At 45.6% G+C, this 26,485-nt stretch overlaps 1 protein-coding gene across 4 annotated transcripts in view; it reads left to right on the forward strand.

The window, feature by feature from the left end:
* The window catches only part of PIGX (phosphatidylinositol glycan anchor biosynthesis class X), a 223,039-nt gene that overhangs the window by 41,101 nt on the left and 155,453 nt on the right, over positions 1-26,485 (forward strand). For 2 of the 4 annotated variants that reach the window (XM_069213603.1, XM_069213601.1), the window contains exons 2-3: positions 21,638-21,735; positions 23,426-23,495. In XM_069213603.1, coding sequence (XP_069069704.1) covers positions 21,669-21,735; positions 23,426-23,495 — 137 coding nt within the window. In that variant the 5' untranslated portion in view covers positions 21,638-21,668. The remainder of the gene's footprint in view (positions 1-21,637; positions 21,736-23,425; positions 23,496-26,485) is intronic. The other 2 variants (XM_069213605.1, XM_069213604.1) reach the window with 1 other exon arrangement.

Here is a 26,485-nt window from a genome sequence, read left to right on the forward strand (position 1 = left end):
TCCTGTATACCCGGTACAGAATGAAAACCCATTGGAAGGTGCAGCTCATTTATTGGCTCTGGGTACCTAGGGTTCTTGATGAACCTACAAGCCCTATATATCCCCGCAACCAGAAGAGTCCAGCAGACGCAACAGTATATTGCTTTTAAAAATCTGACATCGCTGGAAAGAGTTACAGAGTAAAACGTGGAGAAAAGAGGCTGTCTTTTCACCTCAATTTCAATATTGTTTTATTTCAGATGTTGTTTTCTGTAGGAAACTCTTGCAGGATCTACACAAATTCCCCCTTGCTGAATTCAGAATTTTGTCTATTTTCCAGAAATGTTTAGCTACGGGGATCCAGCATTGGTTTCACATCCATTTCTGTCACTTACTGGAAGGAGGCTGAAAGCACAAAAAATAGTAAAAATGGGGTACGTCCCAGTAAAATGCCAAAATTGTGTTGACAAATTGGGTTTTCTGATTCAAGTCTGTCTGTTCCTGGAAGCTGGGAAGATGGTGATTGTAGCACCACAACCCCTTTGTTGTTGCCATTTTCAGGGGGGAAAAAACCAAGCCTTCTTCTGCAGCCCTTTTTTCAAATCTTTTTCAAAAAACAAACTTTTTGCTGTATTTTGGCTAATTTCTTGGTCTCCTTCAGTGGAACCCACAAAGTCTGGGTAGCTCTAGAATCCCTAGGATGTTGGAAAAAAAAGTACGCAATTTTGGCGTGGGTAACTTATGTGAACAAAAAGTTATGAAGGCCTAAGCACGAACTGCCACAGACAGCCAAAAAAACTTTTGGTACCTGAGGGGGAAAAGGTCTGGCAGCGAAGGGGTTAATTACGATGTGCTGCCTAAACTCATGTTTCTCTGCCCTCTTGTATGCTACTAATATCACAATTTGCTTTGTAAGCATGTCTTATCCCAGATGTTTGAAACTGTCTGTGAGACAAGACATATACTCCTCATACATCGAGTGATATGACTTCAAGGAAATTGGGTAAATAAAAAGGGCGCAATATTTTGGGTGTATCTTTCCCCCTCCCGATATCCAGGAAAGCTAGCTCACTTCTAACTTATTTACAAACCCAGAACCCAGGATGTGACCACTTTCCTTGCCGAGAGAAACTGTCACAAATTCATTATAGGATTTCACACATGGTTTTTGTGAGGGAAAGTACAAATGGCTCAGTGGAGATTTAAATACTGCATCCTTTCCTCTTTTCCCAAAGGCACTAGTGGCAGCAAACTGCCTCCTGGGATCTGAGGCGATAAGAAAAAGAGCAACATTAACATCTACCATCATGCCTGGTGGACCGCAACCATCTAGTCATACCATATACCCTGCGGAATACCATGTTTTGTTAAAACATCTTATCAATAGAAGTCAATATATGTAAAAAAAAAAAAAAAAAAAAGAAAAAAGCCTCCTAAGCCATATTTCTGCGCATCCCTCCCACATGGCTGTACTTGCATTATCAGTGAAGTAATTTGAGAGCGTTTGACATCGGGTCGCTCGGGACACTTGGTCTTCTAGGGCAGTGGGCTGTAGATGCCAGGTGGACTCTGGCAGGATGTGTCTTCCTCAGGTGAGTCTCGAGAGAAAGGGGTTCTGATCAGATAGAGTCCTGCCAAGGTACTCGATATCTGAAACTAACCGTCTCAAGTTCCCTCCAACAGGACATAGCCCCACTCCAAGTCCATCTTAACTATTACTTGGTGAAAGGAGACCACTAGCCGGTTCCATATGAGCGCCCATCTTGCATATACAGAATAGCCAGTGCCAAAGCACTGACCTCTCCAGCGTTTTTAGAGTTTTGTGTCCTCTCTCTTGACTAGGTGAGTTTCATGCAATAAAGAAATGTTTGCACCCCATTTTAATATACTGATATACATACGTCTGTGGTGTGGAAGTCGCTGGCACTGTTCTTACTTGGGCGAATCTCTTTCTTTCTGCAAGTCATGTCTTTGTTGCTCAACCCAGTCCCATGCATCTCCTGATCCATGAAAAATTAAGACTTCTCAATAACAAGCACTTTCAGCCTTGCGACGAACAGTAGGAAATAGTTAAGGCCAGCCTACCTTAGTTACTATTTTACTCCCAAGAAGGAGCCTTGCTTGCATTGCACGCAATTGTATAATCCAGAAACTGGAAAATCAGTGCATCTTCAAAGGCTACTCGGCCCAATCATGGGAGTCTGCTGTATTCCATCTCTGACTCTATAATTCAGTATTTTGGCCGCCATCAGCCTCGTCGAGGCACCAGATGGAGGCCCCCCATTGGGCATTTGTTCCACTGCAATATGGTGGAAAAAGCTTCCTGGTGCGATGCAGGTAGAGAGACAGTTTCCCAAAAAAATGGCTATGCAAGTTGAGAGCCAATTCCAAGGAAAATGGCGAGATTGTCACCCTCTGCATCTTCCGGGTAGCCCACAATACGGCCAATATTGTACCAGGATCTTTCTTGGTAGTCACCTTTGCTTACCCTCTAGGAGTCGCACAGTTTGCGGTTAGGGTATCAACCTGGTCATTGAGGATTTTAGTTTGCGATTGCAAGTCCTGTAAAGCAGATTCTGTCTGCTTCACTCTCTCGAAGAGTGTCTGTTGATTGTCTCTTAAGAGTCCCAGCTCATTTAACAAAGCATTGCCTTTGCCTTCAAGTTCTAGACTAGTGTTCTCAATGACTTGCAGGATTGTGTTGAGTTTCCTGGCCACGGGGTCCTTTCCATTCAGAGACGAAGCTGTTGTCAACCAAGGGGTAGTGGGAGTGACTTCTAATCCACCAAGGGACCCTCCATGTGGGTCACCGCTTGTGAGGTCTTTCCGCTTTTTTCCAAACTATTCTCCTCAGTATATGTTTTCTGGGATCCACTCTGGGCAGGTTTTGTATCTGACAGTGGAAATAAACAAAAATCTCCCACTAAGGCCTACTGTCCCCCAGCACTCTCTAAGTCTGCATTCACTATGGAGACAAGCAGCTGCGTGGTATGCTCCAGCCTCATAGATCCCAACCGAGGGCAGGGCAGGGGAATGGCTTCTTGCCTTCAATTTCTCTCCAACTTCAGCAAGGTGGGGGGGTCAATTTGGCACATGGCCTCCTCACCACACTATGACGAACATAGCAGCAACCAGCCCCAGGAAAGGACTCTCTCATCCATCCTGGCCCGCCGTCCTCCAACGTCAGCAACCACGATCCAGTAGATGGAGGAGGCACGAGTAGCCTTGTGGTGCAACTCAGGAGTAGTCCTCCAGGGTGACAGACACTTTGTTGGTTAAAAGGACACAGCAGGAGTAGTCTATGCTGCCACAAAGTATGCAAAGCGGCAACTCCCTTCTGCGCCAAGGAGTGGGGGCCACGCAAGGGCAAACAGGAACCCCAGTGCGTATCCATGTCTCATTCTGAAAAGGGTAGGCGGTTATATGACTGAGTGGGGGGCTGTCCTCCTCTCACCTACTATGTGCCTCCTATCTGCGACATAGGTCTCTTCGCCACCAGTGCACTCAATTGGATGGTGTATTTAGGGGGCCGTGTAGGCCTCCTGTCAACCCTGAGGGCATAGCCATGGCAGTCAGGCTGGGCACAGGCTGCCCCTCACCCCACAGAGTGGAAAAAGAAACAATTCATCCCGTTGTCAGCGGGCCCCACTCCCAGATCGTCCAGCAGGGCAACTGGATGTCAACACGCATGCAGCCTGGGCAACCCTGTAATCGCCTCCCCCCCCCCGCAGTAACAAACTCACCACTCTGGCCTTGTGAAGGGGGGAGCAGGCTGCCTTAGGCATCGGTAAGAAGAAATGGGACCACCGCACCAGTCCTCCCTTGGCTGCTGCCTCTAGTGCGTCCTGTGCCAACTGCTCCCGTTGTCCATCCTGGCCTGTACCGCTGCCACACAGCAACAGCCTCCACTCCACAGGCCTCTGAGGGCAGATAGCATCTGAAGCTGTAGATTAACTCCGAATAACGGTTCCCATGCCTCATAGTTCCATTAACACGTGTCTTCCATATTGCGGAGCCAGATTACCCCTCCCCTCAAGCTTCTCATGTGCACAACAAGATAGCTTTCCTGCTTCCAAATTCAAAACCACAATTCTTATCAGAAGTCAACTTCGAAGCCATATCACAATTGGTTCTCTAATCATTAAGTTGTTGCAGATTCACTTTACTTGTTGAAGCACCATTCTGAGCTTGTTTTGTTATACACTCCGGTAACACTTCAAATTTTGAGTCTCCATCTTCCGCATGACTCAACGGAATTCTCTAACCTCATTCAAAAGTAGCGGTCTCACTCTTTGCCTGTTCCAAGGCGATCACAGTAAATGCACCAACAGTTTCCAATATTTCTGTATGCCAGTCCTTTTTCTTTAATACCAATGTAGCATCAATTCAGTCATGTACACCTTTAGCAACTTGACCCTTCAACTTTGTGTTGTGTTTTCATATTCACTCTGGTATACCACTCATTCAGTGCTTCAAACTGTACATGTCTTGGTTGTGTAGTTGTATTAAACAAACATCGTCTCATCTAAGCAATTTTCTTTAAATCAAAAGCACCATTCTCTGAAAAATATAGCCTTTTATCATTCTCGGTAGTTTAGTGCCATTTTTTTAAGCCATAAGCAAATCTGCATCCCTTCGTTCACAAGCATCTAATTGTGCATGACTTCCAACTGGCTGTGGTGATTGTGCTTCTGCTAATGACTTAGCTTTAAACTTATGGAGACTTGCACCCATCTTAAATTCTAACAATCTTCACAATATAACCGCAAAATATATCTTTAAACAGAATAGATCGTAAGCAAGAAAATAACATTAACTTGTGTTTTGTACCAGGAAACAGGAAGGAAATCAAACTTGCCACAAAAGCAGTAGCTTAAAGGCACTACATAATCACACATTTACATAGACATCGACCAATGACGACCTACCCTTGGACCTGGAATAATTTACCTTTGTTTGTACACCATAAATAACCATGCTACCTTTTGAAATCAGTACACTTACAATTAGATTATTAAGAAAATCATAAACTCAAAAACTTGAAACTGGCACCACACCTTTTTACTTGTACATATATTGTACTTAATTCAAGAGTTCTCAAAATCCAGAACCTTCAAATAAAATACATAGTGTCAAGATGAATAAATCACAACAATATTTCAACATGCACCATCACCAATGGGCAATAATATTTCACACAGAAAACACAATTCCCAATCAAAATACCATAACCCAGCACAGCTGCAAACACCAACAACAAACCCTTTTGATAAGCACACAACGTTAGACACACAACATAACCACAAAGTCATTCTCAGCAGTCACCCAAAAGATTGAATTTGAACACCCAGATCACCTCTCTGTCAGACTCTAAAACAGTACCGTTTCACTATAGGACAGTCCACCTGTCCTTGGATCATCACTCCTCAGGATCCTCATTCAGGTTCTAATTATCTACTAACTAGCCTCTAATGTACATCTACCCTTTGCATTCCTTCGCCAAAAACTGACTAGCCTTTATTCTTTCTCCTCCAAAAACTATTTAATTTATTTGCCCCCATTTTGCCACCAAAACTTGTTGAAAGGGAAAATTCTGCAATAATGCTTTTCTAGTTCTCAGTTTGTAGATTTATTTAGAAGTCAAATTAATCATTACAGAAAGTAAAAAAGTTAGAATCCAAGTGTAAAATCATGAATAAATTAAATAATATAATTTGCCTAATACAAAGGGGCCACGCAGCATGTAGCCCTCTGAGTGAAAGAATAATTATTAGTTCCTCCCTAAGGAGCACACCTTTCATAATGCTTCAGGCAAATAAATCACACAATTTCATGGCAGGAGATTACATAAAAATGCAGCATTAAGATATTATTCAAAAAGCAAACCGATCAGACTGTTATTTCCAAAATACCTCTATGCAAATTATTTCCATTGGACAGAAACATGACAAATGTAACTTAATAAAGTAGACTGTTCTGTGCTACAAACATAGCAATGGAGGTTCAACACCTAACTGTGCAATGTTTCAAAACGGTCTCTTCTGCTGAAGAAGCTAGAGAAAAATGTTACTTCACAGATACGGAGGGAGACCGTGGCTACAGTTGAATTTCGATTATTTCTGAAAAGCAGTGGAAAACAATGCTTGTGTACAACAATCAAACATGCACTTTCAATAATGTAGCCTACTGCAGCCTAGTTATATAATCCAAACCTATTTTAAGCATAATCTTTCTAAGTAAATGTAATTTTCCATTCTTTCTTGCAAGGGGCAGATTTTCCTCAAGACAATTCTGTTATTTAGTCTGTTCATATCACCTTCTATCTGGAGAGGTTTTTCAGCAACTGCCAATCATAAACATGCTAATAACATGCTTCACAGTAGGTTTTTGTTTCTTCAGATGATGTGCTGTATTATTTGTACACCCAACATGGGGTTTTTCCATGGAGAAATACGGTTACATTATAGTTTCATCAGACCAGAAAGTGGTCTACAATATGGCTATTGAGTCTCTCATACGTTTTTCCAAACTGTGAGAAATTGAGTTGTTTGTTGATTCGGGTGTTAGCCCTGGTCAAGTAACAGCCACAGTCCCTGTCAGGGTGAACTACGAAGAGCCACTAAATTTACCTGTGATTAATCCTCTGGTGGCCTGGCACAAAAGCAGTCAGGCTTAACTTAGAGCCAATGTGTGAAATATTTATGCAGCATGCAAACAGTAATAAAGTGCAAACACTGCCCAAGAACAATCCCACATAAATTTAAAAGATAGGGTACATTTTAATGAATTGACACAGGACATAACTGCAATCAGTAGAACCAGGGTAATGAAAAAAAGAGTGGATTGTGCCGGATCAACACTTACCTTTAGACTTAAAAATAAATTTTGAAGAAAATGTTCTGAAAAGGTAAAGTTTGGCAGTGCAAGGCTGCAGGCGATGTCCAAGGAGGGAACGTCCTCTCCAGGGAGCTGCTGGACAAAGTTGCAGTGTAGATGTCTACTTTTGGAATTAGTCACTTTTTTGGTAATTGAAAATCTCCAGTAAGACAAGGCAGGAGGTTGTAGCTGATAAGAGATCCACAAGGCTGAATACCCCTTTGGCGAAGGACAATGAACAAGATTTGAAGCTACGGAGAAGAATGTAGTGCAAGCTGCCGCAAATTAAGGCCGACTGACGATGGACCATGGGAGGATAGATGAGCAGATTAGTCTCGGTCTTCTCTTGGTTCCGAGAGCAGGTTTTAGCCAAATATTTTCAAAGTCCCAAGTTTTGAATTTTGATTATCAGTGCACCTTTAACACCACACCAAGGGTCAGTGACTGGAGGGGCACCACTTGGGGTTAGGATTGACTCAGACTGGGTTCTGGATGGAGGCAGCCTTTTCTGTCCCTGAAGCTGTGATCAGGAGGTCAGCAAACTAGCCCTCAAAGTCACTCTGGTAGCCATGGGTGGAGGTGATGAAACAGGGCTCAAACAGCTGGGCAGGCCTCTGAGGGTTTCAAGGCAGGCACCAGGCAGCAAAGCAGTCCTTTCAGGTGCCACAAAGCCATCTTGTGGAGTACAAAGCAGCAGGCATTTTTCTGAGAGTCCTTCCACAGGTCCAGAAAGTGAACTGGAGCGTGAGTCTGAGGTTCAAGGTGCCTCCTTTAACGTAGAGGTTTCTAGAGAATTCCCTTTGAAGTGCTTGACATTTCCTGGCTCCCCTGCCTTGGCTCTATGCTCGCTGCATGAACAATACAAGGGTGACAAGTCCTTTGTGTGAAGGCAGGGCACAGCCTATTCAGTTGCAAGTTGGGCTGTGCCTAACTCCACCGCATCCTGCCAGTTGATGGCCTCTCCTAGCACACCTAATCTCTCTCTTGTATGGCTGTCTGAAAGGAATAAACAAAGTCCAACTACACCCAGTCATGTGACCCAGGAGCTGGCTCAGGCACCAAATGGTTCGGGCAGGAAAATTCCAAAGTGGCGTCAAAATCGCAACTTAAAATCAGATTTTACCATTAGAGTGGATTTTTAATTACAATTTCTCAGACACCAGCCATGACATGTTGACCTGTTCCAAATCAAATGTTAGCACTTAATAAAGGTAATAAGGCAACCCAGTGTTATCGTGAGGCACAAGTAGACCTCACAGTACTGAAAAACGAATTTGGAAATTTTTACCATCAGGACATATAAAACTTAAAAGTATGTGTCCAACCTTTTAATTACAGTGCACCCTGATCTATGGCTACATAGGACCTACTCTAGGGTTGACTACTATGCAATCAAATAAGAATTTAAGGCTTCACAAGGGAGTTATCTTGCCAAGCCCGATTGGCAGTTTAAAACTGCATTAAGGCTGCGGTGGTAGGCCTGGGACATGATTTAAGGAGCTACTTAAGTGGGTGGCACAATACATGCTGCAGGTCCAGTAGTAGCATTTAATTTACAGGCCCTGGGTATATGGTATAGCACCCTATAAAGGATATATAAGTACATTAAATGTGCTAAATATGTTTAAATCATTTTTACTATTTTTAAGGGAGAGAGCACGAGCACTTTGGCTCTTTATTGCAGTGGTAAAGTGGACAGAGCCCTAAGGGCAACAAAAACGAATTCAGCAGAAACAAGACGTTTGGGGGTAACCCTGCAGAGAGGCCCATACTTCAAATAGAATTCAATGCATATATAGTATCCAGCTGAGAAACCCTACAGGAAATTGTGTGCGTGAGTAAAATTTGACATAGATGGCAGCTATTTAACTTGGTGTGTTATATCTGAGCTAATTTAGGATTTCTGTTACCCGAAAAGGGGAGTAGGTCTTGGTGGGGAAAGGGCGTGGGGCTGAGGGGGTGTGGGGGTGAAGGGAACCACTAATGCAACCTAGCTGCTCCAGTTTTTTTAATTGATTTCTAGCACTTTCTAGAACACATTTGTATTTACACATTGTAATTTGGTACAATAAATAGTTTCAATATATATAACTGTTTTAATTCTAGGCTATATGACATTTAAAGTAGAACATTTTGAAAATCGACATACACAGACTTAACAATAATTTCATATATTTGGGACACATACCATGCACTGGGAGCACAAAATGAGGCAAACAGCAGTTATACAAAAACCAAATGGAAATAATGCATAACTTGCGCCTGCCAAAAGAGAAAAGAGCAGCAGGAAATCAACTTACAAATCAAGGAAGGTCTCCTAAAGAAGAGTGTGGGAAAGTAACAGTCCGAACCAAAAAGGAGCTGTGTGGTACAGAAGTCCGCTTACAGGCTTCCGTTGACTTCTGTCAGAAAAAGCAAGCTTGTGTGAGAGATATGAACAGAGGGTGATTAACAACTGAGGACCTATAACTGTGAATATTTCAAATAGGATCCCCCGCCCTAGTAATAGTAAGATAGAGCACAATTAAGGCAAAGTCCACCAATCCCGATGTTCCCAAAACCACAGATGCAAGATATGATCTGGAGGCAGATGTTTAGTTTGAATAAGGAAAAAACCCACTATATTTTGAAAGGAAGAGAAAAAGTTATTCTGTCTCGCTCTAGGATACAATGGAGACACCCAGAATAATGAAAGTTAGAGAAATGAAAGACCTTCACGATCTCCAGACCATTGTACTGATCCGCATCAATCAATCAGTCAATCAATCATAGGATTTATAAAGCGCACTACCTACCCGTGAGGGTTTCAAGGCGCGCTAGGGCGTGGGTTGTTACTGGCCGAAGAGCCAGGTCTCCAGCATCCAGCCGTTTCACTTAAATAGTGCTTTCACTGGAATTATGTGGCAGGGTTGACTAAAGCATGCAGCAAGAAAAGGCATTAAGCGGCACAGTGTTAGCTCACATTTGTTATTTTAACTCATATGTGATGCAAAAGTGATCCGACACTTTACAAAATACAAAGGTTTCATAAAAAAGAAAAGTACACACATTACTATATCCTGCTGAAAATAGTTATACTGTCTTTCATGGAAGCACTGCAACAATATTTTGATTAAACTGTCCCCCAAACTCCCAGATTAGCATAGTTTTGTGTAAAAGATAGTATGCACTCAGCAAAAAACACTCCTGCATGTTCAACCTTCATGTAATAAAAGTTGTCCCTTTGCTATTACAGTTATGTTTTAAAAAATGGCCTTCTTTGGGCTTCCATTTTTGTTCAAGATTAAAGGCATCAGACCATAAAAAAGAGAAATAACCTGTCTGATTTTTTTATCGTTGTAATCGGAATGCCTTCTTGAAATACCTGATGTGTAAAGCACATTTCCAGTGGTGTAACATGAATTTGTGTGACTAAGGACTCAACAATATTTTCTCAGCAAAGAAACAATCATTATGTTTATATTACTTTCATGCTATGGACAAGAGCCAGCCAGTCCATCAATGAGATACATTAATATTTTGGACAAAAGGTTCATGCCATTTCTAGCAGTTCAATACCTGAAAAAGCTTTCAACAGCTAAAATGCGTTAATGTTACAGTTAATGTTTGTAACGATGTTTGGCATGTTTTGTAGCATAACCTCTAATTCCTTTGAGCCAGAAACACTTTTGTTAACATCTGCAAATTATGCAGCAGAGTGAGGTATGCGTGGCAAGTGCAGTAAATTCATAGTTACTCAGAAAACTCTGAAACTCACAGTCATGTTTTCCAGCTGTCGCTGTATGTAGAAAAAGTGCATGAAAGCATACAAGTGATCCCATGAGGTTATTCCTTGGCTAATCAAGAGCCTAAGACCAATGTGGGTTAAGTAAGAGTATTTTTTACAATTTTAAAACTATGTAAGACGAGAAAATGGACAAACAGATGTGGATCTTTTGTTATGGATTTTAAATATTCTTGACTACAAACACGCCACAAACACTCCACTGTACTACCTGACGTAGTAAATAACAGTGACCGATGTCCAAGAAAAATCAAAGGTTGTGCAAACAAGTGAGCAGATACATAAGCGAATAGCAGATATGACAAGGGGACAGGGATTGATTGATAGAAAACATTGTCATCCTATCATGGAGCACAGCAGAAGTGAAGACAGAACTGTAAATTTCGGAGGGTTATTGCAGTACCAGAGGACATATCGAAAGCAGTCTGTTATGGTCCTTGTTCTAGACTTCATATAAATCCATCACAATGAAATAGTGAAGGATGTCACTCTAACATATTTTTGGTCAGTATTCATGGATTTTTATAGCTTATATCTTCGCCGATTTCAGAGGAGGAATTGTGTGCTTTTTGTTAAATCTTTTCGAGATTGGACCATAATGTTAAGGTAGGCCAGACTCAGGCGAATAAAAATAATCCATCAAAAAGTCTGAATAAGAAATCCTAAAATGAGCCACGAATTTCATTATGCCTGCTTGGATCATTTCATCCCTGAATGAGACCTTAACAGCATAGTTCAATCTTAAATTCTGTGAAGAGTTCTCCGTGCAACTCTGTTATCAGAAATTCCAAAGGGACACTTTGCGTGGGATGAACCTTTATCACAGAAAGAGAGAGAGAGAGTGTCACATTACCTCTATTCTCCAGGCATGACAGTGGCTATGCATTGAGGACATATGTATGTACAAACTGAGTTGCATTACCCTTAGATTAAAACACACTGTCAATACACAGTATCTGACACAAAACACAAAATCTCAGGCAGCCGAAAATCTCTGTAAAGCATGAAATCTGTACTTCTGAAACACTCAGTGTTCAAAGGACAGCCCTACATGGCTCATCCTTTTTCTGGGTGGTTTACTGAAAATTCCTGTTCTCTGCACAAGTGTTTACATATGACATTCAAGTCCGATTTCAAATAGCTTTTCTTTGAAAGGCTCTTCTTACTTGGAGCCCGCTAATCAACATCTGGCGTTATGGCTGGCCTTTAGCCATCTACCCCATTACTATCTTTTGCTCCCCTCCTTTCTCTTATCTAGCACAACAACAAATGCTGCCCCAAGTCTTCCTATACATTGATCAAGAGCATTCCCACAGTGTTTAATGGTGTATTTCATCTTGAGCTTTTTACTGTGTTGATTAGATTTAGGCCATCATTATAACCCTGGCGGTCGGTGTTAAAGCAGCAGTAAGACCGCCAACAGGCCGGCGGTAAAAAAAATGGAATCACGGCCTTGGTGGAAACCGCGAACATAGACAGCCACTTTAACACTCCGACCGCCACGGCGGTACAAACAAACACAGCGGTGGTCACCGCCAACAGACAGGCGGAAGACAATGTACCGCCCACACTATTATGACAGGCCAATCCTCCACCTTTTCCGGGGCGGATTCAACGTGAATAAAAACACGGCGGAAACAGGACTTGGAAGGGAAAACACTCACCTCTACACAACCCACGAGGAACCAGGACGCCATGGAGCCTGAACTCCAAATACTCCTCACAATAGTATTCCTGTTCCTCTACCAGGAGCACGAAAGACGGCGACGACGACCACGGTGAGTACTGCACCTACAACACAGGGGAGGGAAAAGAGAGTGACACACACACACACAACACGCAACACCCCCACCCTCACCCACAACAACATACAGACCAATAAATGCTGCAACATTACATTTACGTCCCCCACCCCCCTTTCAAGAACGCAAGGACAAAAGGAAATTAGTTTAACAATTGTAATCAATAAAAATCCATTAGTCAAAACTTTATATACAGTATAAACAATTCTGTACACCAACTAATCAAGTCCGGGTAGTGCACCATTCATAGTCCGTGGACCAATGGGCCCATAATGCATGGGTAAGGCCCACACTTGATACCAGACTCAAAATGGAGAGAACACTGCTGGGGCATCAGATCGAAATGAAACAGGCACCTTAGGGGGAAGGGGGGCACCTCAGCCGGATGAGTGCACGACACCAGCTCCACGAGGGGGCTCCATGCCCATTGATGTATCCTGGGGAGTGCAAAGCCACAGTCTCTCAAGTCTCTCCAGTGGGTGGGTTGCCCACTGCTTTATCCTGGGGAGTGCAAAGCCACAGTCACTCAAGTCTCTCCAGTGGGTGGGTTGCCCACTGCTTTATCCTGGGAAGTGCAAAGCCATAATCTCTCAAGTCTCTCCAGTGGGTGGGTTGACCACTGCTTTATCCTGGGGAGTACAAAGCCACAGTCTCCCAAGTGGATAACAGTCTCCACTGGTTCTGGAGGGGGCCTGGTGCCCAGAGTGCTTCATCCTGCCAAGGACTAAGATAGTGGATGTGAATCTCCACTGGTTCTGGAGGGGGCTTTGTGCCCAGAGTGCTTCATCCTGCCAAGAACTGAGGTAGTCTATGCCTTTCTCCACTGGTTCTGGAGGGGGCTTTGTGCCCAGAGTGCTTCATCCTGCCAAGGACTGAGGTAGTGGATGTCAATCTCCACTGACGGTGGTGCAACATGCAAGCTGCCCAGGCCCTTGGAACTGACCACCAGCCTCGTACGAATGACCACTGGGGATGGCAGCCATGTCTGCGTGGTGCCACTGGCTCGGGATGTTGCGGGCCGCTGGCGGTGCTGGCGGCGGTGTCAGTAGCCGCGGTGCTTGTGGCGGGCTCTGTGGCATCGGTGCTGGCGGTGGTCATTGTGGCGGCGGTGCTGATGGCAGGCTCTCTGACTGCGGTGCTGGTGGCGGACTCACTGACTGCAGTGCTTCTGGCGGGCTCACTGACTGAGGTGCTTGGGATAGGCTGAGGTACTGGGGATTGAGTCTGGGTGGTGGATGTTGGAGGGGGGAGGCTGGACACAGGGACAATGGCTGCCATCAGTGCTGAGGCCAGAGCCTGAAATGCTCTCAGTTGGGCTGCCTGGCCAGAATGAATGCCCTCCGGGTATGCATTTGTTTGTTGCAACTGCCTCTCTACACCCTGGATGGCATTCAGAATGGTAGACTGCCCAACAGTGAGGGATCTCTGGAGGTCAATGGCCTCCTCACTGAGGGCAGCAGGGCTGACGGGGGCAGTGCCTGAGGTGCCTGGGGCGAAGGAGATGCCCACCCTCCTGGGTGAGCGGCCACTGGGCACACGCTGAGGGGCTGCTCGGAGGGCGGTGCTGGTACGGGGGTTGGCGGCTGTACCTGTAGATGCGCTGGGCACAGAGGGGCCCGCCACCAAAAGGGAGCTCCCATCAGAGGAGGAGTCGGTGACGCTGGTCTCTGCTCCTGTCCCCGCCGTGGATCTCCCCTCGCCCTCCGTCCCACTGGTGACTTCAGACTCCGTTGACTCTCCCTCCAGGGCCATGTGGGATGCAGCTCCCTCCTGCTCCTGTGGCAATGCTCCTCAGCCTGATGATGCTATTGCACACAAGAACAGGGAGACCGCAAAAAGTGGGGGGAATAAAGAAGAAAGGCATGTTCAATGCATGCAATACCGCTACCGTTGGCGGACACTACAGACACTGCAGCCCTCTGCACTACGCCATGCACTTAGAGTTCCCTAATTAATAACAGCGACATGGGGTACATGGCCTATGCCCGATTGCTGCACACATGGAAGTCACAGGAGCCTGACTAGGTGTAGATGGCTCTTACCTCTGGTGGGGTTGAGGTGCCACTAAGCCTGCCTCACAAAGGGTCCTTGCTTACAAAGCTCACCCTAGCCTAAGGTAACCCACTGCCCACCTCCCCCACCCAGACACCTCGTAATGCGCGCAGAGTCTGATGGATGTGACTGTACTCACACCCTTGTGGCTGCTGTGATGCCCTCAAGCGCCCATCCAACTCCGGATAGGCCTCCGCCAGGATCCGGAACATCAGGGGGGTCATGGTGCGACGGGCACCCCTCCCACGTTGGGAGGCCATCCCCAGCTGGGCCTCCGCCGTCTTCTTGCTCCAGCGGCGAATATCCTCCCATCTTTTACGGCAGTGGGTGCTCCGTCTGTGGTGGAACCCCAGGGTCCGGAAGTCCTTGGCGATGGCACGCCAAATATCCTTCTTCTGGTGGGCACTGACCTAGAGGAATAGTACAGGGGAAAAGGAAAAACTTTAACCATCCGGACCGTCACAGTCATTGTCCCACGTTCCCACCCTTGTCCTGACCCACATACACTCGCCGTCCTCTCATGCAGGCCTCATCCCCCCCCCTCGGATCTTCCATCCACACCACTCCAAACAGGCATTGCCCATACAGCATGCTCACAGTGCACTCACCTGTTTGTCTGGAGGACCGTAGAGTAGCGTGTTAGTGTGTACTGGGGGAGGACCCCATCCACTAGTTTCTCCAACTCCTCCGATGGGAAGGCAGGGGCCCTTTCCCCAGACACATGAGCCATCGTCGCTTCCAGACTGAGGTCACAGCAGCACTTGCAGTGTAGGTCCTCTCCTGTCGATGGTCAGGTATCAAGTGAGTGAACAGACAGAAAATGGCGGTCACGTCCGCGGCCGTGCGTACCGTCACCGCCGGCGTACATCGTCTTTGGCTCCTGGGACCCATAGGGCCCAATGTTAACCAATGCAGGATTGTGCTGCGGTCTTCGACCGCCTACCTCAACGGTGTACAACGCCAGCGCATTTACCTCATATCCCCTTGTCCCACATTACAGGTCAGGCAGCCTCCATTTCAGGGGGCCACATGGCATTATTTTTAAATGCGTCACACATATCTAGGCCTTGCATACACACAGAGACAGGCACATAGCGGATTGACAAACGTTTGCAATAAATTATTTTTTCACTACCTCGGTGTTGACTGACTCTGTGCTCGCTGTTCTCGTTCATAGGGCATGGGACGGCTGGGGCAGGTGAGGAGATGGCGGCATCCTTCGGTGTACAGACCGATGGTGGACCTGTCGACAATGGAAGAGAGACATGTAATAGTCACCTACAGACTTGATCGTGCCACAATCCAGGAACTGTGTGCCCAGTTGGAGCCAGACCTGATGTCAGCTATCCGCCATCCCACAGGAATCCCCCTCTAGTGCAGGTCCTGTCAGTACTCCATTTCCTGGCAAGTGGGTCTTTTCAAACTACAGTGGCCATAGCATCAGGGATGTCCCAGCCTATGTTCTCAAACGTGTTGTCCAGAGTGTTGTCTGCCCTGCTTAAACACATGCGCAGCTACATCATTTTCCCTCAGGTGGAGGATTTGCCTACAGTGAAAGGTGACATCTATGCCCTGGGACATATCCCTAACATCATAGGTGCCATTGATGGGACACATGTGGCCTTGGTACCCCCCCCCCCGCAGGAGTGAACAGGTGTACAGAAACCGGAAGAGCTATCATTCAATGAATGTGCAGATGGTGTGTTTGGCCGACCAGTACATCGCCCATGTGAACGCCAAGTTTCCTGGCTCAGTGCATGACGCTTACATTCTGAGGAATAGCAGCATCCCTTATGTGATGGGGCAACTTCAGAGGCACCGTGTGTGGCTAATAGGTGAGGACAAGGACCCTATACCCTGTGAATAGTTTTCTGGGGCTGGGGTTGTCCCTAAGGGTTAGTGTGTGTCTAACAGTTGTCCCTCGACATTTGCAGGTGACTCTGGGTACCCCAACCTGTCATGGCTACTGACCCCAGTGAGAAATCCCAGGACAAGGGCAGAGGAACGCTACAATGAGGCACATGGGCGAACAAGGAGAGTGATCGAACGGATCTTCGGCCTCCTGAAGGCCAGGTTCCGGTGCCTCCATATGACAGGTGGTTCTCTCTACTACTCACCAAAGAAGGTGTGCCAGATCATCGTGGCCTGCTGTATGCTGCACAGTTTGGCTTTGCGACAACAGGTGCCTTTTCTGCAGGAGGATGGTCCAGAAGGTGGTCTTATGGCAGCTGTGGAGCCTGTGGACAGTGAAGAAGAGGAGGCAGAAGAAGAGGATATCAACAACAGAAACAACGTGATCCAGCAATACTTCCAGTGAGACACAGGTAAGAAGACATCACTGCCTCCTACATCTCATACAGTTGTTAGACCTATCATATGTCTGTCACTTTCACCCAGTGTATGGACCCTGACCTGTCACTTTGCCTTTCCACAGATGTGCGTCCCACTGTGTGACCTCCGCTATGTTGCCTCATGGACTAGAGCTGTGTTACATAGGCATGTTGACAATACAATAGACATTGCCATTTTCCTCAGTTATTGAAAATACACATTTGTGAAAGCACAGACTGACTCCAGATTATTTTGTGATTCAAGGGTGTTTATTTAAGTGCAAAAAAGTGGAGGGGGTTGTAAAATGGTCAGGGGTGATGGTGGAGGAATGTCCATGGCAGAGTCCAGTTATTTGTCTCACAGGTGCATTGTGCAAAGGGGCATAGGAAGTGGAGCTAGGGCAGTTTAAGGATGGACAGGGTGACGAAGTGGGACAGAAGGATGACATTCAGGGTGGTCTCATCTTTTGGCGGGGGTCTTGGCATTGTTCTCTGTCTTTGTCCTGGATCTCAGGGACTGTTTGCAGGGTGGTTCTCCATCTGCAGGGGGTGGGTGCTGGTGTCGTGGTCCTGTGGCGGTGCCTCCTGTCCACTAGCACCGGTGGAGGTGGTGGGCATTTCATCGTCCAGGCTAGTGTCAGGGGCCCCTTGTTGTGCCACAGTGTCCCTCCTGGTGTTCACAAGGTCCTTCAGCACCCCTACAATGGTGACCAGAGTGGTGTTGATGGGCTTGAATTCCTCCCTGATCCCCAAATACTGTTCCTCCTGCAGCCGCTGGGTCTCCTGAAACTTGGCCAGTACCATTGCCATCGTCTTCTGGGAATTATGGTACGCTCCCATGATGTTGGAGAGGGCCTCGTGGAGAGTGGGTTCCCAGAGCCTGTCCTCCCCCTGTCGCAGAGCAGTCCTCCCAGTTCCCTGGTTTTCCTGTTCCTCTGTCCCCTGAACCGTGTGCCCACTGCCACTGCCCCCAGGTCCCTGCTGTTCTTGGGTTTGTGGGTTTGCCTGGGTTCCCTGTAGTGGTGGACACACTGCTGCTTGACGTGTCCTGGAGACAGAGGGATGGGCCCGCTGGGTGGGTGCTGTGCTGGTGTTTCCTGAGGGAGGAGGCTTTGTGGTGGCATGTGCCAGTGTCAGGGGAACCGACTGTCCTGAGTTCCCAGATGGGCCGGGGTGGTCATCTTGATCCAGTTGGACAGAGCTGCTGTCATCACTGTGGGCCTCTTCTGTGGGGGGGGGTGGACCTGTCTGGAACCTCCTGTCCGGTGACATTGGGTAAGGGTCCTGCAGGGGTGTAAAGGCATGATTATTGCATCTGTGTGTGCCATCGTGTGCAGTGGGTGGGTGACCCTGTACCCCAGTGCTTACATTCTTGTGTAGGACCTTGTGTGATAATTGTTTTGGGGTCTGTGTGGGTATCTGTAGTGGACATGCTTTGGTGATGGGTGTCCATGCTTTGTTGTTGGATGCAGGGCTTGGTGTTGGGATGAGTGGTTTGTGATAGTGGGACATATGTGAGGTGTTGGAGTGATGGGGTGAGGGTGAGGGTGGGGATATGTGATAGCATGCAGGTAGTGTGGGGGATATGGTAGTAAAGAGTTGACTTACCAGAGTCCTTTCCTCCTGCTACTCCAACGAGGCCCTCAGGATGCAGTATAGCCAAAACCTGCTCCTCCCATGTTGTTAGTTGTGGGGGAGGAGGTGGGGGTCCAACGCCAGTCCTCTGAACTGCAATCTGGTGTCTTGAGACCACGGAACGCACCTTCCCCCGTAGGTCGTTCCACCTCTTCCTGATGTCATCCCGTGTTCTTGGATGCCGTCCCACTGTGTTGACCCTGTCTACGATTCTGCGCCATAGCTCTATCTTACTAGCTATGGAGGTGTGCTGCACCTGTGATCGGAATAGCTGTGGCTCTACCCGGATGATTTCCTCCACCATGACCCTGAGCTCCTCTTCAGAGAACCTGGGGTGTCTTTGCGGTGCCATGGGGTGGTGTAGGTGATGTCTGAGGTGGTGTGTGTTGTGATGTGTGCGGGGATGTGTTTGTGTGTGTTGTGTGAGGCGCATGGATGTTGTGTGAGTGATGGTGTTGTGTGTCTGTGGATGCTAGTTTGTTGATGGTGGTGTCTCTCTCTGGCCTTCTTTAGCAATTCTGGTCGTAAGGGTTTGTGGGTGATGTAGATGTGTGTTTTATATTGGCTTGGGTGTGTGGGAGTGGTGTGTGTATGTGTATCAGGTGTGTGTATTTGGAATTGTCCAATGTGGTTGTGTTTTGTAAATGTGTGTGTATTTTGAGCGCAGCGGTGTGTACCGCCAATGGAATACCGCGGTTGAAAGACCGCCGCATGGATTCGTGGGTCATGATAGTGTGGGTGTTTTCCTGTTGGCATGACGGTGGAGGTTTTGTTATTGCCAGTTTATCACTGACCTTTGGTGTGGCGGACTTGTGTAGGAGTCTAGATTTTGGTGGATTCCGAGCTGTGGGTCGTAATAGCTGTAGTGGAATTCTGCCGCTGCTGCGGTGTGTTGGCGGTCTTCTGCACGGCGGTAAGCGGGATTTACCGCCAATGTTGTAAGGAGGGCCTTAATTCTTATACACATTGAAAGTTCTTCACTTTATAACCACCGTTATTAGTTTCTGTACCTGACAATAACATGATCCATGCAGTTTATATATTTGTTGCCCTTTTTTGTTCCGTTATGTTCAAAGATGATCTTTGTAATCTCTTTATAATTGGGGTTCTCTGTACCTATTGTTCTCCAATTTAAGCGATTGTGCCCATAATGTAATTATATGATTTTCACATGAACTTATATTGCATAATTGTAAAGTGCCCCACCATCCCAGAGATATGTTCTCTCTATATAAAACTAGAAAAAAAAATTAATATTGCTAAAGTATAAAACCTAGCATTGCTAACATGACTGTCAATGATTTTTGTCTTCTATTATGGCGTGTGTATACAAACATTTAGTGAGCCGTTATTGCTTGGAACCCAGGCATAACTGTACATATAAGTTGGGATAATATCAGTGTAACCCAAAACAATGTCTTAACCAAGATAACGGTGTAAAAACAAATTCACTTCACCCAGTGCGCTTATTTGGATAAACAGCGAAACTACTATGAAGTGAAATACATAAACAGATTTCATTTGTCTTGATTTTGAGATGGGTGTATTTCTCCTACAGAAGTGAGTGTCACTGCGGGGTACTTGAAGCACCAAAAGTAATTGTCAGTGCTTAGCATGTAAAGTTGAAAAAGGTTTTGGCTGCATAACACTTAATAAAAAGAGGGTCCGACTGAAGTGATCTGATTTCAGGACCTCAAAATGGGTAGTGCAAGCAGTCCAAAAATTAAAAACAGTTGAAATGTTGACCCCTTTGGGTAATGAATACTGGGATCTTCATCTGGTTGACGAAGACTGAAGTGGCACTTGATGTAGTACCCTAGGATGAAGAGAATACTTAATATATTTTTAACCAGTTTGTATTTATTTTCATATAGCCGTACAAACTATTCAAATTACAAGAACATGCCAACTATTCCCGAAAAGGGTCTGTACATATTATGACAGCAAATATTTCACAACAGGAGGCATTGGTTCTAAAATTGTACAGGTAAAAGAGCAACATCAACTACCAGATCATAACAGTCACCTATAGGATGCAAGTACTTAGATAATTAGCATGTGTGCCGTGGGGAACCCCAAATACACATCTGTATGGAGTTGAACGTATGTATGCATTGTCTTGACATATCACGTGTACCATTTAATGTATAGGGGAGGTAGACTCATGATACAAACAGATTAGCAAATGAACACAATAATTGACTGGGTGCCTAGGGGGTTATTCAGACTGTGACTCTTCCGTGAGTGTTTTCAGTTTGTTTAGCAGAGTGTCCCATTCCATCACACTGGGGACCCCCTGAAGGCTCAGGCGACCTCGCCAGAGTGCCACAGATTCAGCCTTTCCCCTGTTTGAGGCTGCATGCCAGTACTGCAATCCTGAGAGACTGCTGGCCTTCGAGTGCCTCATGATAGACCCCTGAACTAGCAGCAGAGCCAAGTCTAGAAAGCAGTTCATGGCGCCTCCTGATTTCTTGCATTTGCAAAATCCCAAACTGCCACTTTCCATGGAGCACAGCCCCACCTGCTCCGTGATATCTGTCAATGTGTCTGTGACATCTTGCCACACCGTCGACACTGCTGGGTAATTCCAAAACGTGAGCCATATCAGCGTCTTGGTTCCGCATCTAGGTCAGTTAGTGCGACACCTACTCTGCAAAGCGTGCCGGAGTAGGATATGCCCAATGTAGAATATTATGCTGAATATATTGGAATTTAGCATCACAGGAGAGTTTGCCTAGATACGCTGAGACCTTATCCCTTTCCTTTTGCGTAAGAGAATACTTATTATGGTAGTCAATATCCCCACCATTATACGCAGTCCATAGCTGTGCTAAGTTGAAAGGGAGGGATCCAAAGTTTGATTTCAGAAAATCATTGGTAGTTGATGGATAATAATTAGAAGAGACTCAGTGAGAATATGGGCTTCTGCCATGTATGCGTTCGTTGTTTATACCTTGAAGGGGGAATGGCAATAGCCCATTTACTGGCAGCAACAAATTCAAGATTCACGGACTTTGCTAATTGTCCCTGGTTTTTTATTGTGGCATGTCTGGGTCTTTTTGTATTTCATTATGTTTGCTAAATGTTCAATTAGTTTTTAACATGTGTCAGTCTGACAAATATTCACAATCATTGTTTGGATAACAATGCTGACTTTTTTTGTTTTTTTCTTTTCTTAGTCCTGCTCCCATAAAGTGAAAGCGTAGAGAAATGGCACCATGGATGGAATATTCTATGCGGGACGCAATGTTCTTCTTCTGCTTAACATCACATTCCAGTAAGCTCTGAATTTATACATTATGCTATTTTGGTGCAGATATACAATTGGACTGCTAACCTACAGTTCTCCGGACTTTGCAAAGATGCCATCCAGAGTTTGAGTTTGAGAAATATTTCACTGTTGGAGTGACTGAACAAATCAACCTCAATGTAAAGGAAAGCCTAGCATTTATCTGGAATCTCTTGATGACCTCTAGTTATATTTGCTTAAAGGAAGGAGGACAGACTGATAGCTGGGGCCCATTACAGCAAAACATAAAAAAATTCCCACAAACCCAGAAAACCTCAATCCAATTACTGTTTGTTTTGAAGCCCTAAGACAGGTGGGAATATCAATAATTAGAGTTTTATTGTTTCTGTTGTAGTTAGTGGTTGCGAAACAAAATACTTTTTGGTATGTGTAGAAAATATTCTTCTTTATCTATTCCAACTGCACTGTGTTGTGCTCTTCCATGCTCCAAGGGGTTCTTACCTTCGGAGACATTTGTGATTGACTGACTTTCATTAAGAAACTGTGGGGATGCCACATATACATTAATTGAACCTATGTTGACGCTTCTAAGTGCAGGTAAATCCACGAGCCACGAATATTGTTCTTATCAACAGTATAAAACAACATCCCAAACGTTAAGCAAAACATCATCCACAGACCCTGTTTAAAGCCAGCCAGCATCAGATCCATCTCTTACCTTTATTAACATTCAGCATCCTAAAACTCTTGCATGTTGCGTACAGTAGAAATAATTCATATTGCATAATTGCCCATCTCTTGCTTTTATTGTTTTTTGTAAGATGTAAAAATGGCAAGGTTGTGTAGTTCACACCAGCAACACAGGCTTTTTACACAGATTCCGGTAATATGTTCTACACTTTGTAGCAGAGTTTTTCAGTTTCCTACCACCAAACATACTTCAACTTAAATGTCAAATCTACCAAAAAGCGATCCCTCTCCACCTATAACTCATTCACTATTTCCTCCCTTTTATTTCCATAAGGCTGAGCCGCAGTTGTCCATCTTAGAAACAGATGTGTTCTTCAGAGATATATTTGCAACCTCTTCATCACTCTGAAGTAAGCTTCTACAAACAAGACACATGGCCTCGATGGGCTTTTACATTTAACTGATTTGTTTGAATGCTTCATTCAATGCTTTATTCAATGCTTCATTCAATAAGATCCATCTGTAGCAACAGTGACCATAGTGACAACCACATTATTTCTCTTTCCTTCCCCCTCAGTTGTTGATGTATCACTGACATTACTATTACTGATGCAGAAAAAGGCTAATGAGCGAATGTATATCACACAACTGAGTGACAAAATATCACCCTCCAACAATATTGAGTGCGGGATATGTGTTTTCAGGGCAGCATGATAGCCTTCGCTGTAGTCCACCTGCTTCTTGTAGACCTGTAGAACTGTTTCCTGTACTGCTGATGTGTATAATAGGCTTCATGCCTTGTTATAAACAAATGTATGTTATAGAAGCCATTAGGATCTATTTTTTTATGGCTGACTGACACAGCAGATCATTCTGTTTCTCTTTACCAGTTTATCTCAGGCAGTGTGGCATTTATGACGGAATGGCAGTTTCAATGGATTTGCTAAGCCCTTCACTTACATGTGATCTTAGAATAGTTCACTGCAAGACGGGGAATTTGGTTAATGTTGATTATTCTTTATTTTAGTTTCAGGCATTTGGGCGATTTGTCCTGAGGTCACTGTGACACGTGAGATTTTCAATGAAGGATTTCACAGGTATGGCCTACATTCATCAACGTCTTGTCATTTTTAGGTATTTCTAGAATATTTCTAACCTTTCGCTTCCACATTTCTAATTACTGCCTCCCAGTTTTACATCATACCTACTGTGGTCTGTTTAAAGGCTACACCTGCATTCCCAGGATATACTATCCTTCTCCTCCACCTTCTACTCGATTATCAGGTTCCCACTGACAACAAATACCAGGGGCCACCACAGACAACCCTGCTTCACTTTGGACTATAGAAACCACAAACATGTCATGCAAGCTTCCATGCTGTTTTGAATCTTCCCCCAAAAATTATGCTAGGCTCTCCTTTTGCCCTGATTTCTGCCAGCTGATTTAGCAGAAATGCATTAATTGTAACAATATCATATATTTTCTCCTCTCCAGTGCCTTCATTGACCCAGTGTTGACTCTGCTTTCTACACATCCCTTATCCGCACCCACAGAGAGGATACCAATGCAGACATGTTTCCTCAGTGGGAGGTGCTGTGGGATAGTGAGCTCTATCTATCCTTCAGTTCGCTCTCATGGCTGGGTTCTCTGCTCCACGTAATATTATGAACTCTCATTATGCTTTGCTGCTCTTAGCCTACAACAGTGTTGCTTGTGGCTTTCTTGTCTTGATATATTGTTTAGTGTTTTTGGGTTCAGTGTTTGCTCTGGTGCTGGGTGGGGGTAGACTTCAGAGGCTACTGAGTCTAAATGGACTGACTGACATTTTATATACGTGTTGCAGTATATTCAAGCAAACAATTACCCCTTTCTTTCAGGATGCGTGCCCACATCTGGGCCACAAACGGGTTGCCCAACCAGTCACAGACAGAGTATACAGGAAGATGGTCCATAAATAAGTACAGGCATATTTCTGCCTTAACAAAGTCTTAACAAGCTAAAGAATGCCTCTACCTGACCCCGATGATGGTGCATACTGTAACTAACTGTTAGGAAACTGTATTGTGGCATGTCCTACAATCAGGGCATTACCAGTATAGTTATGATTTTAAGACTTAGCAGTTTGCAGAGGAAGAATTGCCTGAGAGAGTGTAGGAGGCTGGACTGGCTTGTAGTGAGTACCAAGGGGTACTTACACCTTGCACCAGGCATCCCTTATTAGTGTATAGGGTGTCTAGCAGCTTAGACTGATAGATAATGGTAGCTTAGCAGAGCAGCTTAGGCTGAACTAGGAGACGAGTGAAGCTCCTACAGTACCACTAGTGTCATATGCACAATATTATAAGAAAACATAATACACAGATATACTAAAAATAAAGGTACTTTATTTTTATGACAATATGCCAAAGTATCTCAGTGAGTACCGTCAGTATGAGGATAGCAAATATACACAAGATATATGTACACAGTACCAAAAATATACAGTATAGTATTAGAAAACATGCAAACAATGTATAGTTACAATAGGATGCAATGGGGACACATAGGGATAGGGGCAACACAAACCATATACTCCAAAAGTGGAATGCGAACCACGAATGGACCCCAAACCTATGTGACCTTGTAGAGGGTCGCTGGGACTGTAAGAAAACAGTGAGGGTTAGAAAAATAGCCCACCCCAAGACCCTGAAAAGTGAGTGCAAAGTGCACTAAAGTTCCCCAAAGAGCACAGAAGTCGTGATAGGGGAATTCTGCAGGAAAGACCAAAACCAGCAATGCAACAACGATGGATTTCCAGACGAGGGTACCTGTGGAACAAGGGGACCAAGTCCAAAAGTCACAACCAAGTCGAGAGTGGGCAGATGCCCAGGAAATGCCAGCTGTGGGTGCAAAGAAGCTGCTACTAGGCAGTAGAAGCTGAGGATTCTGCAGGAACGACAAGGGCTAGAAACTTCCCCTTTGGATGATGGATGTCCCACGTCGTGAAGAGTCGTGCAGAAGTGTTTTCCCGCCGAAAGACCGCAAACAAGCCTTGCTAGCTGCAAGTCGTGCGGTTAGGGTTTTTGGATGCTGCTGTGGCCCAGGAGGGACCAGGATGTCGCCAATTGCGTCAGGGGACAGAGGGGGCGCCCAGCAAGACAAGGAGCCCTCTCAGAAGCAGGCAGCACCCGCAGAAGTGCCGTAACAGGCACTACGAAGTGGAGTGAAACGGTGCTCACCCGAAGTTGCACAAAGGAGTCCCACGCCGCCGGAGGACAACTCAGGAGGTCGTGCAATGCAGGTTAGAGTGCAGTGGACCCAGGCTTGGCTGTGCACAAAGGATTCCCTCGGAAAGTGCACAGAAGCCGGAGTAGCTGCAAAAGATGCGGTTCCCAGCAATGCAGTCTGGCGTGGGGAGGCAAGGACTTACCTCCACCAAACTTGGACTGAAGAGTCACTGGACTGTGGGAGTCACTTGGACAGAGTTGCTGGATTCAAGGGACCTCGCTCGTCGTGCTGAGAGGAGACCCAGGGGACCGGTGATGCAGTTCTTTGGTGCCTGCGGTTGCAGGGGGACGATTCCGTCGACCCACAGGAGATTTCTTCAGAGCTTCTAGTGCAGAGAGGAGGCAGACTACCCCCACAGCATGCACCACCAGGAAAACAGTCGAGAAGGCGGCAGGATCAGCGTTACAGAGTTGCAGTAGTCGTCTTCGCTACTTTGTTGCAGTTTTGCAGGCTTCCAGCGCGGTCAGCAGTCGATTCCTTGGCAGAAGGTGAAGAGAGAGATGCAGAGGAACTCTGATGAGCTCTTGCATTCGTTATCTAAGGAAATCCCCAAAGCAGAGACCCTAAATAGCCAGAAAAGAGGGTTTGGCTACTTAGGAGAGAAGATAGGCTAGCAACACCTGAAGGAGCCTATCAGAAGGAGTCTCTGACATCACCTGCTGGCCCTGGCCACTCAGAGCAGTCCAGTGTGCCAGCAGCACCTCTGTTTCCAAGATGGCAGAGGTCTGGAGCACACTGGAGGAGCTCTGGGCACCTCCCAGGGGAGGTGCAGGTCAGGGGAGTGGTCACTCCCCTTTCCTTTGTCCAGTTTCGTGCCAG

Source organism: Pleurodeles waltl, chromosome 11 (assembly GCF_031143425.1).
Source record: "Pleurodeles waltl isolate 20211129_DDA chromosome 11, aPleWal1.hap1.20221129, whole genome shotgun sequence".
Lineage (NCBI taxonomy): Eukaryota > Metazoa > Chordata > Amphibia > Caudata > Salamandridae > Pleurodeles > Pleurodeles waltl.